This window comes from Canis lupus, chromosome 7 (assembly GCF_003254725.2).
Source record: "Canis lupus dingo isolate Sandy chromosome 7, ASM325472v2, whole genome shotgun sequence".
Classification (NCBI taxonomy): domain Eukaryota; kingdom Metazoa; phylum Chordata; class Mammalia; order Carnivora; family Canidae; genus Canis; species Canis lupus.
Window position 1 is genome coordinate 22,635,720 of NC_064249.1, and position 17,036 is coordinate 22,652,755.

General features: G+C 37.3%; 1 protein-coding gene and 1 pseudogene across 3 annotated transcripts in view; both read right to left on the minus strand.

The window, feature by feature from the left end:
• Positions 1-17,036, minus strand: part of PAPPA2 (pappalysin 2) — a 268,840-nt gene that overhangs the window by 154,160 nt on the left and 97,644 nt on the right. For all 3 annotated transcript variants that reach the window (XR_004817712.2, XM_025430216.3, XM_035719433.2), the window contains one exon: positions 14,489-14,634. Coding sequence is in view for 2 of the 3 variants with exons in the window: in XM_025430216.3 (XP_025286001.1) it covers positions 14,489-14,634 (146 nt within the window). In the remaining variant the exon portion in view is untranslated. The remainder of the gene's footprint in view (positions 1-14,488; positions 14,635-17,036) is intronic.
• Positions 9,315-9,413, minus strand: LOC112649026 (U6 spliceosomal RNA; annotated as a pseudogene).

Consider the following 17,036-nt stretch of genomic DNA (forward strand, 5'->3'; position numbering starts at 1 on the left):
TGAATCCCTTTCTTTATGTTCTCTGCTTTTACTTGCTACATTGAAACAGGAAGTAGAAGAAAGACATGCCAATATATGTTTTCAACATTATCTTCATTCTTCAATCTTCACCCTAAGAAACTACCAGATACTACCTTCATTCACCTCCCCAACACCTGTCCAACAAGGCTGCCTAGGAACTGATGACAAAATCCAGGAGTGCCTACTCAGGGGAAACTTTGAAGCAATAGTGTGAATGGAGGGCAACATTTTGAAAATACTCACATTTTATCCCAGTGGCTCCTGGCCCATTACCCCATTGCCAATTCAGAAGCCAGGTTCTTCTGTATTCACCCATTAGCTCACTAGGAGGTACAAGATGAAGTGAAAAGCAAAAAAATGAAGCCATTTTCTGACTTTGAGATTTCCAAAGTCTATGCCATTTGGGCCCTAAGGAGATGCAGGGTTTAGCTAGCATGTTAGGTGAATGAAAGGCAGTGATCCTTGCTTCACATTACCAATGCCATCATCACATCTTAGCCTGGAACAATTTTTTCTAAGCTGGAGGAAGAGAAAAGAGATAAAAGGGAAATAATGGGAATATACAGATGGTGGTGGGTCCAGATGAAGTGCACTGTATTCTGTATTTCAATACCCCAGTAAAAGGATTTAAAATAGGTACATGTGATCTGATAGCAGGGGGATCTTGCCTTATTCCAGTAATGGATTCCTGAGTAAGAGTCCTTGGTCTAGAGAAGATGGCTATAAGGGAAGAGAGACAGAGCTTCCCAGAGATTCCCTGAAGGTGGGACCCTGTGATAGAAACAGTGGCCATCTCATATGACAGCATCCCTGACAATTAAGGACAAAATTAATCCTTTCCCCTATAACCTTGGCATTCATAAGCCATCTCTGGAGTTAGATACAGCCCTGGGCAAAAGAAGCTAATAATAAATGTCTACTGTCCAGCTAAGTAGGGGCTCAAAACAGAAATTAAATTTAATTACAGAAGGATAAATAAAAGCTATAGTTCTTGCATACCTGAATGTATATGCTGAGACTTAAAGTCAGTACCACTAACTTGCACATAGTACATAATATGAGTGGGGCTCCTGGATGCAGCAACTGGTGGCCACATGTGGCACAGCTGTTGCTCAATGGACTGACAGGGAAAGAACAAATACAGTCTTAGAAGACCTTTTAGCCTTGATTATAAGGGACAAGCTAGGGATCCCTGGGTGGCGCAGCGGTTTGGCTCCTGCCTTTGGCCCAGGGCACGATCCTGGAGACCCAGGATCGAATCCCACATCGGGCTCCCGGTGCATGGAGCCTGCTTCTCCCTCTGCCTATGTCTCTGCCTCTCTCTCTCTGTGACTATCATAAAAAAAAAAAAAAAAACATATAAGGGACAAGCTAAAAAATAGGACAGGGTTGCTGTGTGGTCTAGGAGATGGTACAGGGGAAGAAATAAAGGGGAAGTTGCTGATTAAAAGATGAAATCTCAGTAGCAGAGAACCAAAGTCCCAAGGTGATGCTGCATTCCCATGTTGCAACTGGCTTTTCCCAGCTTTAGTACAAGACCGCCAAAGTGGCACATAGTAAAAAGAATGACTCCCAAAGCTACTTTTATTTTAAAAGAAGAAAAAAGCAACACAGGCAGTTTGAGGAAATGACACTAGTTGAATGACTTTAAAATAGTTCTGTAAAATTTTTAGGGCTGAATTTTATGTGGCCATAAAACAAGGAGGTTGAGGGCTGGTCTGCAGGTGCCTACATAATTACTTCGTTACTGGCTAAAACACTCTTCTAAGCATACTCTCCACAATGAAGGGACAAACCTAACAAAGTATGCGTAGGGACTCAAGGTAAGGGAAGAAAGTGCAGAGGTAGACTGACAGCCAAGGGGAGAGAAAGAAATAGAGAAGATTTTTAAAAAGAAGAGGTCACAGGAGCTAGAAAATGAAGCAGGCTTTTAACAAAACTAGCCCAGAACCCATTCATCAACTCTTGTATCGGTTTCTTAGTTTTACAGCCTGTGCTCTCATAGAAGGAAGTCCTTGTTCTGAACAAGGCTGAACCAAGACAAGAATGCATAGAGGGTGAAGAGTTTACAGTCTGATGTCATTTTCTGTCTTCTTTTATACTCTCTCAGCCACTCCTGTTGTCAAGTATCAAGCACTCAGGGTTCTCTAGCCACCCCCACACATGAGAAAAATAATCCCATTAATAAAACTGGAAGATGTTATTCCTGTTATTATTCTGGGCATCAGAGACAATATGTTAATCCTTTCTTGCTGTGGATGAGGGTAATGCTACACACACACACACACACACACACACACACACACTGGTACCAGACTTTTAGGCAACAAAGAGTTATGAATGGAAAAAATATTTTAAAAATTCATTAATAAATGAATAAATCAGCACTTCCTGAACATCTATTCAATGTCAGTTACTATTCTAGGCTCCAAGGATTCAATAATTACTAGGACATATTTTAAAAGAGGAGATCTTTGGGGACGTCTAGGTGGCTCAGTGGTTAAGCATCTGCCTTTGGCTCAGGTCATGATCCCAGGGATCGAGTCCCACGTCAGGCTCCCCACAGGGAGCCTGCTTCTCCCTCTGCCTATGTCTCTGCCTCTCTCTGTGTGTCTCTCATGAATAAATAAAGTCTTTAAAAAATATAAAGATAAAAGAGGAGTTCTTTGGGGTGCCTGGGTGGCTTAGTTTGTGAAGCATCCGACTCTTCATTTTAGCTCAGGTCATGACCTCAGGGTCATAAGATCAAGCCCCACACTGGGCTTTGCACTGAACATGGAGCCTGCTTGGGATTTTCTCTCTCCCTCTCCCTCTGCCCTTTCTCCCCCACCTCACCCCCTACTCAGATGCTGTCTCTAAAAGAATAAAAATAAATAATAAATAAATAAATAAATATCTTTCGGGCAGCCCGGGTGGCTCAGTGGTTTAGCACCGCCTTCAGTCCAAGGCATGATCCTGGAGACCTGGGGTCGAGCCCTGCGTCAGGCTCCCTTCATGGAGCCTGCTTCTCCCTCTGCCTGCGTCTCTGACTCTCTCTCTGTGTCTCTCATGAATAAATAAATAAATAAATAAATAAATAAATAAATAAATAAATCTTTAAAAAAATAGAGATCTTTCAAGTCATCATATAAAAGGTGACTACTTTCCTTATTTACAAATTCATGAACCTATCTTTGGAGCACTTCAATTTCAGAGTATGAAATTCACATCCTAAGACAAATTTTGTCTAAAGTTTTCAAAATCCAAGAGTGCTCCTTATATGTTCAAAACCGCAAGACACCCAGAATAACTCTATTTGCTAAATATCATCTTCTGACAATGTAATAATCTATAATAGCAGCTAGTGGGTATTCCCAGTCCTCATCTTGCTCATCATGTAGCTTGTCTCATGACAGATTCTATAAATCCTCCTATTTACATGTGCTCTCCAGTTTATACATCTCATTCACTCCTTATTTCCTGGGAGAATCATCCTGCTTTGGCATAGTAAAGAGGAGAGCAGGGGACTGGGGACAAAATCTGTGTCACTTTACTCCAGCCATCTAATGACCACTTGTACCAGAGTGCTCCTTGTCACCTTCCAGTAGATTCTTCCACCTATCCCATTCTGGAGTCTAACCCTGCACTCCACAGAAACAATCTGGCTGAGATTATCAGACTTCCCACATGTCATATCCATTTCTCAGCACTTGCCACCTTAGCCACCTTGCACATGAATATGTCACCCTAATGTCAACATCCACAGTTTGGTTGGGAGGAAGCTGAATTTTTCCCTGGGGGACTCCTACAAAAGTTCTGGTTGGGGGAGAGATATCTTAACTCTGCGTAAATTTTGCTGCTTTTATCTTCCCTTGCCCCCTACAGTGCTACTCCTTTGTGTTCCCCCAGATACCTGCCACAGCTGCATCACCCTGTGCTAGTTTTCTCCTCCCGTCCACTGAGTTCCAAAGGAGCCAATATCTTCCCTGGGTACAAAAAATCTCCAGGTTGAAGGTAAGGTGGTAGGTTGAGGGCACAACCAGGAAGGTTAAACACAGACACATTGTATTTGAAGCTTCTACTACTTTTTCTGCTACTACTAATGGAGCTGATATTTATTGATGTCCTAATATGTGCCAGTTCTCTTCCTTGTGCTTATTATCGCTATTTTATATATGGGAAAGTAAGGCTCAGAGAGGTGATTTGCTCAAGATTCTATTTGTTCATATCCAAGGGAAACCCTAACCCACTCTATGGTTCAAAGACTTATTTTCCTAAAATGGTCACATATCTGGACCTCTTGAAGACCCTATATGTTTAAACCCCCATATGATCCAGGTTCAAGTCCCTTCACACACAGTTCTTGGGACCTTGAACACTGGGACATGTTGTTAGTGATCTAATCAAGATCTCTGAGTGTTCTTTGGTTGTACACACCTATTCCCTAGAACAACTGGGAAGCTGATTGGCCCAGAAAACTCTTAAGTGCCTAACTTCTGTGCCCAGGAGTGACAGACTCTCTTCTCTAACCTAGCCAACATGACTTGTACTGACTTCATCTCTCTGCAGCAGCTGCATATGTGGGCCACAGGTGAGTTTCTCAAAATTCTCTCTCCTTCAGTGTATTTCTAAAAATTCTCTCTTCCCTCAATCCTGCTCCTCCTCCTGCTTTTGTGAAAGTCCCTACATAGATTGTAGAGATCCCAAACTCAACATATCCAAACCAAACCAGGTCCCCATTTGCTCCTCCTTTTCCTGTATTTTCTACCTTGGCACCACTATCCAGGCAAATAGAATTCCGTTTTTTCCCATCTACTTATTTATGTGAACAAATTTGTCAGCACTCAGAGCTATGGAAGGGGGAAAAAAAAGCAACATAATTGATGCTAAATCCCATTTCAATGTAGCAATAATTACATTCATCCACAAAGATAAGAACTAATTTGGGGAAGAAAAGCCACACTTATCTCATTAAAATATGCATTTCTCATTTTGTTTACTATTTATTAATCAACATTTTAAAACAGTGTTTTGATCAATTTTGGACAAGCAGCCATTTGAAAAGATAACTCATAGAGAAGAAATCTTCTAACACTTTAAAACTTATGATCAGTATCAATATCCTGGTCTTGATATTGTACTACAGTTTTGCTGATGTTACCATTGGAGGACAGGAGGTAAAGGGTATGTAGAATTTTTTGTATTATCTCTTAGAATTATATGTGGATATGCAATTATCTCAAGATTAAAAGTTTAATTAAAAATTATCACAAAAGAAAAAAATTATCACAAAAGAGTTATTTAAAATATGTTTTTGGCAGAAAAATAAATAACTAAAGACTTTAAAAATATGCATATGTTACATTAATATAAAGTTCTACAGGAGAAATAGAATGGAAACACAAATTTAAACAGAAAAAGATGCATTGAATAATTTCCCAATGTTAAAAAAGTGCGTGGTCATTAATTTGTGAATTATGGTGGTTATATGACACTGTTACTGAAGATTCTATTTAGGAGAGTAGATCAAAAATCTATTTTAAAATGTCAATCATTTAAAATAATACATAATTATATTCTTTGCCACTATTTTAGATGTTGCTCTTAGAATGTATGAAGGGGTTCAGAGTTTTTCAAAAGGTTTGGGAATACAAGAGTAAAAATATGTTTGCAAAGCATGACACTAGCTATTCCAAGTACCTCCCACTTCTAAGCATGCCCAGGTTTTTAACAGCCTGAATCTTGGCATCTATCAGTCCTTCTACTCTGGAATGCTGTTTCATTGTCTGCCAAGCCAACTTCTACTTATCTTTCAACTCTCCTCTCCCGCCTCTGCCCCTCTGGGAATCCTTCTCTGATGCTTTGAGCACAATTAGGCACTTTCTCTTCATGTTCCTACCTGACTTCATGGGCAGTATCATCACACAGTAGTGAAAGCGTATATTTGCATATCTGCCTCGCAGTTATATTGTGGAAACATTTAGGGTAATCTCATTTTACTACTGTATCTCCAGTATTACCACAAACAGATTCAACTACTTTTCTTTGAATGAATGATTAGGAGCATGGTATCAATAGCTTATGAAAAGGCTGGTTTACTGCAAATTTAAGTCTTCTGCCTTTGAAGATACATTTTCAGTTTAAGTGCAGTGTCCTAAGGCTAAAGATGTTCAAACAATTAACAGTAGAGCTCAAGGGAAACTCATTCATTCATTTACTTATAAAAAAAAAATTCTACCCTGCATTACCATAGTATTAAAAGTACAAAAGCAAAAAAAAAAAAAAAAAAAAGATAAAAATAAATAAATAAATAAATAAATAAATAAATAAATAAATAAAAGTACAAAAGCATGTTGAAAGTCAGAAATGATGTGGTTGGAAAAGCACAACTGTGAATTACACCAGTCTTTCCGTGTACTGATTTAAGCCATTGGTAGTCAGAAATTGGATTCAATCTTCAATCTCTCAGGTTAGTGTACTTATCTGCTGGGTCCCTCAGCTGACCCTCAAAATGATGGGATTCTTCAATGTTGACACAAATAGATAATCTTAATCTTGAGTCTTAAAAATACTCTATTTAGAAAATCCTCAATGTCTTCCTCTGTCATGTTCTGCCAGCTGTCTGTACTACTCTACATGTGATGTAGGTCAATATGGTTCCTTTGTTCAGTCACAATCATGACTGAACAAGAAGAAATAAATAAGAACACAAGCAATTTCACACTGAGCCAGATCTTTCAGCTGCTCAGGCTAGTCTGCTACTTTTGAAAAGTATATTAAGGAACATGTTATAGGAAAACGGTTATTCCTAAGAGGCTTAAGGATAAAATATAAATATACCTAGTCTCTTTTGCAATTCATTATGAGTCAGTGACTCATGAGATAATTTAAACATTTCTTGAAACCATTTAAATTTAATACTCCATTCATTTATTCATTCATCCCTTCATTCAGTGATATTCATGGAATATCTACTAGATGTGGCATACTCTGCTTATGCATAAAGGTCACAGTCCTTATTCAGATTTCACTAGTTTTTACATATACTCCTGTGTGTGTGTGTGTGTGTGTGTGTTTTACAGTTCTATGCAATTTTATCACATGTATACCTCTGTATAACTACTGCCACAATCAAGATACTGAGCTGTTCCATCGCCATTAAGATCTCTCTCCTGCTATCCTTCATGTCACATTCATACTATATCCCTCCCCCATACCCCAATTCTGACTTCAGGCAACCACTAGCTTGTTCTTTGTCTATCATTACCTCATTTTGAGACTACTACATAGAATTTTGAAAATACTACATAAACTCAGACAGCATGTAACTTGTGAGTTTTTTTTTCATTCAACATAACACACTTGAGATCCATCTAAGTTGTTTAATGCTTTCATACTTTGTTCCTTTTTACTTTTGGGTAGCATTCCATTGTGTGGATGTAGCACACTTTGTTTAAACAGCTAGCATGGAAGGATGCTTCTGTCATTTCCAGTTTTTAGACTCTTACAAATGAAGCTGCTATGAAAACTGATGTATAGGTTTTTGAGTAGACATATGTTTTAATTTCTTGGGGATAAACATCTAAGAGTTCAGTTGCTGGATCTAGGTTTAGTTTTAGAAGAAACTATCAAAGTATTCTCCAAAGTGGTTGCTATTTTACTTTCCCACCAGCAATGTATAAGAGATCTGGTTTCTCTGCATCCCTGCTGGCATTTAGTATTGTCACGGTTCTTTATTTTAGCTCTTCTAAAAAGTGTGTTATAATATCTCATGGTGGTTTTAATTTGTATTTCCCCAATGGCTAATGATACTGAACATCTTTTCATGTGCTTATTTTCTTTGTTAAAATGTCTATTCATGTCTTTGCCCATTTTTTAACTGAAACATTTGTCTGTTGAATTTTGAAATTCTTTATATATTCCAGATACATATCTTTTATGAGATGTATGGTCCACAAGTATTTCTTCCAGGTCTGCCATTTCTTTGTTCATGTTAAAAAGTGTTTCTCAGAGGAAATGCTTTAAATTTTTTATCAAGTCCAATTTGTCATTTTTATTTTTATGGACCACGCTTTGGGGGTCATATATAAGCACTCTTCATCTAGCCCTGCTCTGCCCTGAAGATTTTCTCTTATATTTTCTTTTAAAAGTTCTATAGGTTTACTTTAGGAGGGGGAGTTGTTTCTTTTATTATTATTTAAATTCAATTAATTAACATATATTATTAGTTTCAGAAGTAGAGATCAGTAATTCATCAGTCTTATATAATACCCAGTGCTCATTACATCCCATGCCCTTCTTAGTGCCCATCACCCAGTTACCCCATCCCCCCACCCACCTCCCCTCCAGCAACCCTCAGTTTGTTTCCTATGATTAAGAGTTTCTTATGGTCTGTATCCCTCTCTGATTTTGTCTTGTTTTATTTTTCCCAGGTTTGTTTCTTTTAGTAACCAGAATCATGCTGTATGTATTATTCTTTGATGTGCTTATTGGGGATGTTCTCAGTTTAGCACATTCCTTTTATCCTTTATATATTTCACAGAATTAGTGTCACTATGTGGGTTGCTTCATTCTTCTGTTACAATTATGCCCACTTTTGTGCACAAACTAGAGCACAGGGGTTGGAATTTGATAGGGAAGAGTGTCAGTTTGAGTCCTTGTCAATCCAAGGTAAAGGCGTGTTGACTTGGCAATGAGCAGATGGCAGGTAGTGCATGCTGACTCAGGGAGGAGGGCAACTGGACTGTGGATTTGGGACTCACAGGCTGATGGCATTGTGTGTGACATGGGCATGACTGGTTTTGCTCCTGGTCATGAATTCCTTTAACTTTTGTTTTTCTGGGAAATTCTTTCTTTCTATGCTGAATGAAAGCCTTCCTGGATAGAGTATTCTTGGCTGCAGGTTTTTTGGGGTTTTTTGTTGTTGTTGTTGTTGTTGTTGTTGTTGTTTTTTCTTTTAGCACTTTGAATATATCATGATGTTCCTTCAGGCCTGAAAAGTTTCTGCTGAAAAATCCACTGATAGCCTTACGCAGTTTCCCTTATATGTAACTGCTTTCCTTTCTCTCCTGCTTTTAAAATTCTCTCTCTTGGGCATCCTGGGTGGCTCAGCGCTGCCTTTGGCCCAGGGCATGATCCTGAGGACCCTGGATCAAGTCCCACGTCAGGCTCCCTGCATGGAGCCTGCTTCTCCCTCTGCCTCTGTCTGTGCCTCTTTCTCTCTCTGTGTTTCTCATGAATAAATAAATAAAAATCTTTAAAAAAATAAAATAAAATTCTATCACTTACTTTTGGCCATCTTATTTACTTTGTATAAAAATATGGAACACTTCACCTGTCATCCTGATGCAGGGGCCATGCTAATCTTCTCTGTATTATTACAATTTTAGTATATGTGCTGCCGAAGCAAGCACTAGGTATACTTTTTATATTTAAATCTCTGATCTATGTTAATTTTTTTTACAAGGTATGAAATTCATATCGAAATTCATTTTCTTTTATCTATGGATGTGTAATTACTATAACATCATTTGCTGAAAATACTTATGGCTATTAATGTCTGTAGTATATATAAAAAATACTACTCCTTTCATTTCTCATAGTGGTTATGTATTCTTTCTCATTTCCATTTCTTTTTTTTAATAAATTTATTTTTTATTGGTGTTCAATTTACCAACATACAGAATAACACTCAGTGCTCATCCCGTCAAGTGCCCCCCTCAGTGCCCGTCACCCATTCACCCCCACCTCCCGCCCTCCCCCCCCTTCAATTTTTCTGGGGATTTATCAATTCTTTGCCCCTCCCCCCCAAAACTGAACTCTGTTAATTTTTTTCTAATTAATGTTTAATTTCTATTTTATTTCTTTTCTTATTTTTATTATTTCCTTCTGTCATCATTTTTTAAATTTAATATATTATTCTTTGCTACTCTCTTGAGATGGATACCTAGCTCAGACATTTTCTTTTTTAACATATAAAGCTATAGATTTCACTCTACTTAGAACTTCTTGTATATACCATAAATTTTGATAGGCCCTATTGTCATAGTCATTTCATTTAAAATATGTTCTATTTCCATTGCAATTTATTCCTTGAGCCATGAGGTAATTAGAAGTATATCACAGTTTCCAAATATTTGGGGATTTCCCAGTTTTTTGTTGTATTTTATTGTTATTGACTTCTATACCTTATTTCCAATGCTTTGAGAGAGCAAGACTTCCTGAATGCAATCCTTTGTAGTTTACTCTTTGGCCCAGAACTCTCAGAAAATTTTCTATGGTACATAAGAATGATGTATATTCTTTACTGTTTAGGCATATTAATTTTGTTAATTAAGCCATAAATTAAATTCTTTAACTTCATTTACTTTCTTTTCCATCTTTTGTGCAACTGTTGTCATATTTTAATTATACATATATTTTAAACCAAAAACCATTACTGTTATTACTTTTAATATTTTTATCCTTTCTTGTATCATTCATTTCTTTTTGTATGTCTCTTCTCATCTGGGGTCATTTTCTTTGTTAACTTTCTTCAGCATTATTTTACCACTGATGTTAAATTATCTCAGTTTTATAGGTCTGAAAATATTTTTAATTTTTCTTTATTTTAAAAGATATTTTTGCTGAGTATAGTATTCTAAGTTGACAATTATTTTCTTTTTGCATTTAAAAAATTATATCTGTTGTCTTATGACTTCTATAGTTTCTGTTGAAAAGTGAGCATATGAATCTCATTGTTTGTCCTTTTAGTGTAATGTACTACTACTCAGCCATCAAAAAAAAAAAAATGAAACCCTGCCATTTGAAATGATGTGGGTAGAACTAAAGAATATTATGCTAAGTGAAATAAATCAATCAGAGAAAGACAATTATATGATCTCACTATGTGAGAATTTATGAAACAAAAAACGGGATCATAGGAGAAGAGAGGAAAAAATAAAACAAGATAGAATCAGAGAAGGAGACAAACCATAAGAGATTCTTCATCATAGGAAACAAACTGAAGTTTGCTGGGGGGGATGGGGGAAGGGGATGGGGTAAGTGGGTGATGGACATTAAGGAGGGCACGAGATGTAATGAGCACTGGGTATTATATAAGACTGATGAATCACTGACTTCTACCTCTGAAACCAATAATATATTATATGCTAATTAATTGAATTTAAATATAATTAAAAATTAAAAAATTAAAAACAAAATTATGTACCTTTTTCCCTCTAGCTACTTATAAGTATTTTTTTCTTTGTCTATAGTTGTTAAGTACTTTTGCTATAATGGACCTAGTTGTGGTTGTCTTTCTATTTTATCTTTCCTGGGGTTTGTAAAACATTTGAATCTGTTGTTTGCTATCTTCTGTCACTTACAAGTCTTAGCCATTATCTCCTTGCTATTTTTTTCTGCCCCAATATCTTTTTCTTCTTCTAGAACTCTAATTTACATTAGAAAATTTTCATCAGGTCTTAAATGTCTCAAGTTATTTTCTATATTTTTCTAAAATTTTCCAATATTTTCTATATTTTTCTCTCTGAGTTTCAATACGAATGTCTTCTACAATTTTTTAGTTATTTAATCCTCTCCCCTGATCATAAACTTATCTATTAATTTCCTAATTTCACCTGTACTTTTTGTTCTAAAATTTCCATTTAATTTATTATTATAAATTCTAGTTCTCAGAAGATACTCTGCATTTTAATATATGTTTTATAACATATTAATCATAGTTATCTTGGATCCCTGGGTGGCTCAGCGGTTTAGTGCCTGCCTTTGGCCCAGGGCGCAATCCTGGAGTCCCGGGATCGAGTCCCACGTCAGGCTCCTGGCATGGAGCCTGCTTCTCCCTCTGCCTGTGTCTCTGCCTCTCTCTCTCTCTCTCTCTCTGTCTATCATAAATAAATAAATAAATCTTTAAAAAAAATCATAGTTATCTTAAAGCCAATATTCAATACTCCAATATCTGGGTAATCTGTGAGTCTGTATTTATTAATGACTGCTTATTTCTTTGTTTAGCTAAGTTCATAATCATTTGTCCCTGTTTCTTGGCATAACTGATAATTTTTTATTGATTGCTGGATATCATGCATGACAACTTGTAGAGGCTTTTCATGATGCTATCTTCCTCCAGAGGAAAGAAGAAAATACCAATTTCCTCTTGTTTGCAGTTAAATGTAGCCAAATGACTTTCTTTCACACAGGGAGTGACGAGGCAGGATTTCAGGCTTTGTGTAATCTGGACTATTTCTGTTTGCTATATCACACAAGGTGTCTCAGCCCTACCCCGCCCCCACCCCTTGATAGGGCCTCAACTCCAATTTTTTCTTCCCTCTACTATGAGACTCCTGAAACTATTATTTGACTTTTGAATCTCTCACAAATTATTTTATACTTGTTTTCTTGGCTGATGGCCCTGGGAATGTATGGATTAGTAGTTAGCAAATATCTTAAAAGAAAATCATGAGCAAAATATCACTCTTTATGGGGTATTTCTGTTTCTATGTGAGTCTTGGATGACTTGGACGGCCTGACTTCTAATTTTTGTCTCTCCATTAGTGAGACTTCAGCAGGCTCTAGACTGCTCTCTACTCTGCCTGTATTCCTTTCACTGAGAACTTGGCAATTTTCCTGAATGGAAAAAAACAACTGAGTTATATTTAGAGCTCACTTCAACGGATTTTTCTTATCACTGGGATTGGGCCCTCAAATCCTTGTTGTTTTGTCTGCTGTCTAATGTCTTCAAATAGCTTTTTTTTCCTGGTATTTTATCCATTTTTTATAGTTAAATGAATCTTATCAGTGGCCCAGCTCCAATAAAGTTAGAAAACATTCAGTGGTCTGCTCTCAGCTCAGTAATTCTTATCAGGAGGCCAAAACTTGTTTTCATAATGACCAGGTAGATCATTTCTAAAGGTTTTCAAACACAGATTCAGTTCCTAATGATAGACCTGGGACTCATGAAAACCACTGCTTGATAAATCTTGCTGTCAGGACTCCCTCACATATATACGAAAAATGTTACTGTCACCAAGTCCGGTGCACACTAATTTAGAGATACTTTTTTGCCGTGCTATATGCTCCTCTGCTACCATCGTTTTTAATGAGGATAAGGCAAGACACTGAAATTCACTATTAAATGGATTATTGGAATATGACCATCTAGCCTACCATGAAGGCTGGAATGACACATTTGTTTCATCTAGAAAGCAACACTAACCTCACAAATTTCTGATTTCTCACATACTCCAAGCTGAAAATACAAAATTTAATGATAAAAGGACAGCAGAGCCCTAAAACTGTATCACATACTATAGAGCCAATGAAACCCAGCATACTAGCAAAACATTCTGTTTAGATCACCACATGTTCAATTTTTTATTGTTTCCTTCTTTGCTTAAGATATATACCCCTTCTAAATGTTGACCTGATTCATTCCAGAAATTTTCATATTCTGGTTTCCTCCTCAACAGCAGTAATATATTTTCATCTATCACTAACTACTGCTCATCCTCCTTTTTCTCTAATCCACAATACTAGCTGTCCTTTGGAAATTTGCCTGTATTTTCTTTAATTATCAATGTAACATGTTCTGGACTCCACAATGACCCCATTATACATGGGTTTGACACATATAACATTATGTGATCTTTCTTCAATTTATGTCTTTCTGCTTCATATTTATTACTGAGAAGATTTAACTTTGCATAGCCTCTTTTAAATCATTTATAAAGTGATTTCCAGTCTCTATAATCATTCTCTTTCCAACATGAAAATTCCTCCCAATTATGGTAATTCAGTTTTAAAATAAATTTTGGTAAAATCCCAGTCAAGATTCTTTGAAAGTACATAAAAATTATATTGAATAATTACTCCTTATCCACATTAACTGATTTAATGGCTTTTTAGTTGACCAGTAATATCTCCTTTCCAATAACAATAACAAATTACAAAAGGAATTATCTTTCTTAAGAATGTAGACGTTCTGCTCAGTATTAAGTTGTCACCTTTTTCCTAAGTAAGCAGGGAAACCCCACCTGCCTGAACTTCCCAGGATTTCTTCTCAGAAGCCCAATCCTAGATCCATGGATCCTGAAGAGCCATGCACAAAGCCCACAAGTCTTCTGTCACATTGATTACCATAAACCAGGTTTCATAGCCCAGCTGCCTTCTTTGCTAATTTCCCCCTTGACAAGATACAAAATGAGGCTCTCCAAGACACAAAATGGATCTTATTACACATCAGCAATTCGTTTACATCTAGTTCACATATTTGTCTAGAACATCCTGAGTCTTTGCCACTCTTTGCTCTAATCCCTCTTTCTTGTCTATATTGAAACATTTTGACAGATTCTCCCCAAAGGCCATTCCCAGCCCAAGGCAGTTAATTCATTGAGTAAAATTTTTCTCTTTCTTTCTATTTCCCTCAAACTCACTTCTCATAATCATTTGGGGCCTGCTCAATTTTTCTACCATATTTGGTCTTCATTTCACTTACCCAGGTGACTAATGGCTTCCTTGTCCCAAGGCCAGGTGGCAGCACCAGCAAGGTCTTCCCGCACTGAGCTAGCAAAGTAGACATTGAGGAAGTGCGTACTATTGAGCTGCAGTGCCTCCTTCAGCTCCTTCACACTCATGTATGCCCTGGAGAGCACACAAGAGAAGAAAATGTCACACCAAAGAATCAGGACATAGAAAATAGAACCAGACCTGATCAGACTGACACTCCAGCCAGCATTGCCCTTTAGAGGGGCAGAGAGACAGAGACCAGGCTGTCTTGAAGATAACAAAAAAGGCACTAGTACACATTTAAGATATTTTATTCCAAGATAAAATTTATTCCAAGATAAAAAAAAAAACAGATGAGTTATAGGTAGAAGAAAATATCATAAAATTATTACAAAGATATTTTTCTTTCTAGTCCCTTAATCCATAGAAACTACTCCAACTACCTTATGCTACTTATCAAGTATCTTTACTGGTGGCCTTCAAAGTACGAGGAACTATTATGTTTGTACTTATGCACAGAATTAAAGGTTTATTAAAAACACATGCCATATGGCCCATAAAAGGGGGAAATGAGCATTTTATCTCTTTTTTTAAAAAGATTCTTATTTATTTATTCACGACAGAGAGAGAGAGAGAGAGAGAGAAGCAGAGACACAGGCAGAGGGAGAAGCAGGCTCCGTGCAGGGAGCCTGACATGGGACTTGATCCCGGGACTCCAGGATCACACCCTGGGCTGAAGGCAGCACTAAACCACTGGGCCACTGGGGCTGCCCTGCATTTTATCCCTTTATAAGCTCATATATAGTCAAAGACTTCCTTCTTCCTGGCATCAGTGAAAGTTTAAACTTACCATAAGCAAAGAGACTCACTCAACAGTCTCACTGAAGAGCTATTTTAAGAACAAACAACTAAACAAACAAACAAACAAACAAACAAGGCGGAGCTAGTGGCCCTTGCATTTATTGGATACATCATCCCATAGTGACCATAGTCTGCCACTCAAAAAGAGGAATATTCTACCACAGCTTCAAGTCGGCAGACATCTCCTTCAACATTAGTTGGAAATTTCCTTTATAGATCATGCATCATTATTGCTGTTCTGATAGACAAGCTGAAATCCAGAAGCTCATGTTAGGACAGCATGACGCTTCTTTTCTTGTGTGTTCTGCCTCCCAACCACACTGCTGATGCAATCTATTTAATCCACATGTAGGATATACTGGCAAGGAGTACCCAAGAAATGGATCCCAAAGAAGATTGTTTTTGTATTCTTTGGAACAGAACCAAAAAGAGGAATACAAATTAAGAAACAAAAAATATTCTGCTTTAGAACTAAGATACTTGGGAGAAAAGATATTTAAAAATACTTTTTCATATTGACTTGTAATATCTTGGAAAAATAGTTCTAGGCCCCAAGAAATCATCCAAATTCCATGAGGTGATGTCAGATGTGATCAGAGGGATATTCCTTCTGCTGCTTTCCTGGAGACACAATGTTTTTTGGACTGTTGCCTGCTTTTCTCTGGATATTGGTCACATTCTCTTTCTCTTTCTCCTTAATTAAAAATAATTACAATTTCCTGTATTGACAAATTGATGGTTTGGAGCTGTGATGACATCAAGTCATTCTTCAACATAGAGATGTAGGCCAGAAGAAAAGAGCAGAGAAAAGGTGAATGGGAAAAGAGAGAAAAGGAAAGGAATGGAAAGGACAAATAAGGGCAGAGAGAACTAGAGACTGAGCCTACACACAGCTCAGGATACCAAGGAAGACAAGTCACACCCTTTTTCTGTTCCTATTCCAGAGTTCCCATTAAAACTGGGAGTTGGTAACTTGACAGTTTCTCTCTTTTCTCCTCCCTCATTCTCCCTCAAATCCCCCTATTCCTGGCACAGTTTACTTGGGCTATCTGTGTGTTACTGGCTTCTCCATCTGCCATTTACCAGTCTTGGCTGCTATCCTTGTCCTCCCTCAACCCAGCAGTTCCACTAATTTCCCTTGAGCACACTCCAAGAGGCCTCCTCCTCCACCACCAACCTCATTAGCTGGTTCTACTCATCTCTCTTTTCCTTCTTGGCCCCACCCTCCCTCCAGTCATAAATTACCCTTCCAGATGAAAGTATTTATGTCATGCTGGTGGCAAACTGGGTGTGGTTGCTCCAACTCCTGCACTACACAGAGATATATGTAGACAGAAGTCGGCAAGTATAAGGAGGAGAACACATTTTTAAAAGCTAGAGACAGTTGGAAAGAGTCACTAATCGAATTGATAAAAGAAAACCTTATTTTGTTGGAAACAAAGATTTTTTTCTAGATTATTTCCTTAATCTAAAAAGGGTAAAACTATAGATATCAGTGTTTCTGCTTCGCATGCTGAATGCTCTACCTATTATAACCTATACACCTTTTCACAAGTTAATCAGAGCTGATAAAGATAAACATTTTATTAATGCGACCAGAGTTGGCTTAGACCTTAGGTATAGAAAAATGAATATTACTCTTAAATTCAGAGCTAAAGGCAATTATTTCTAAATAA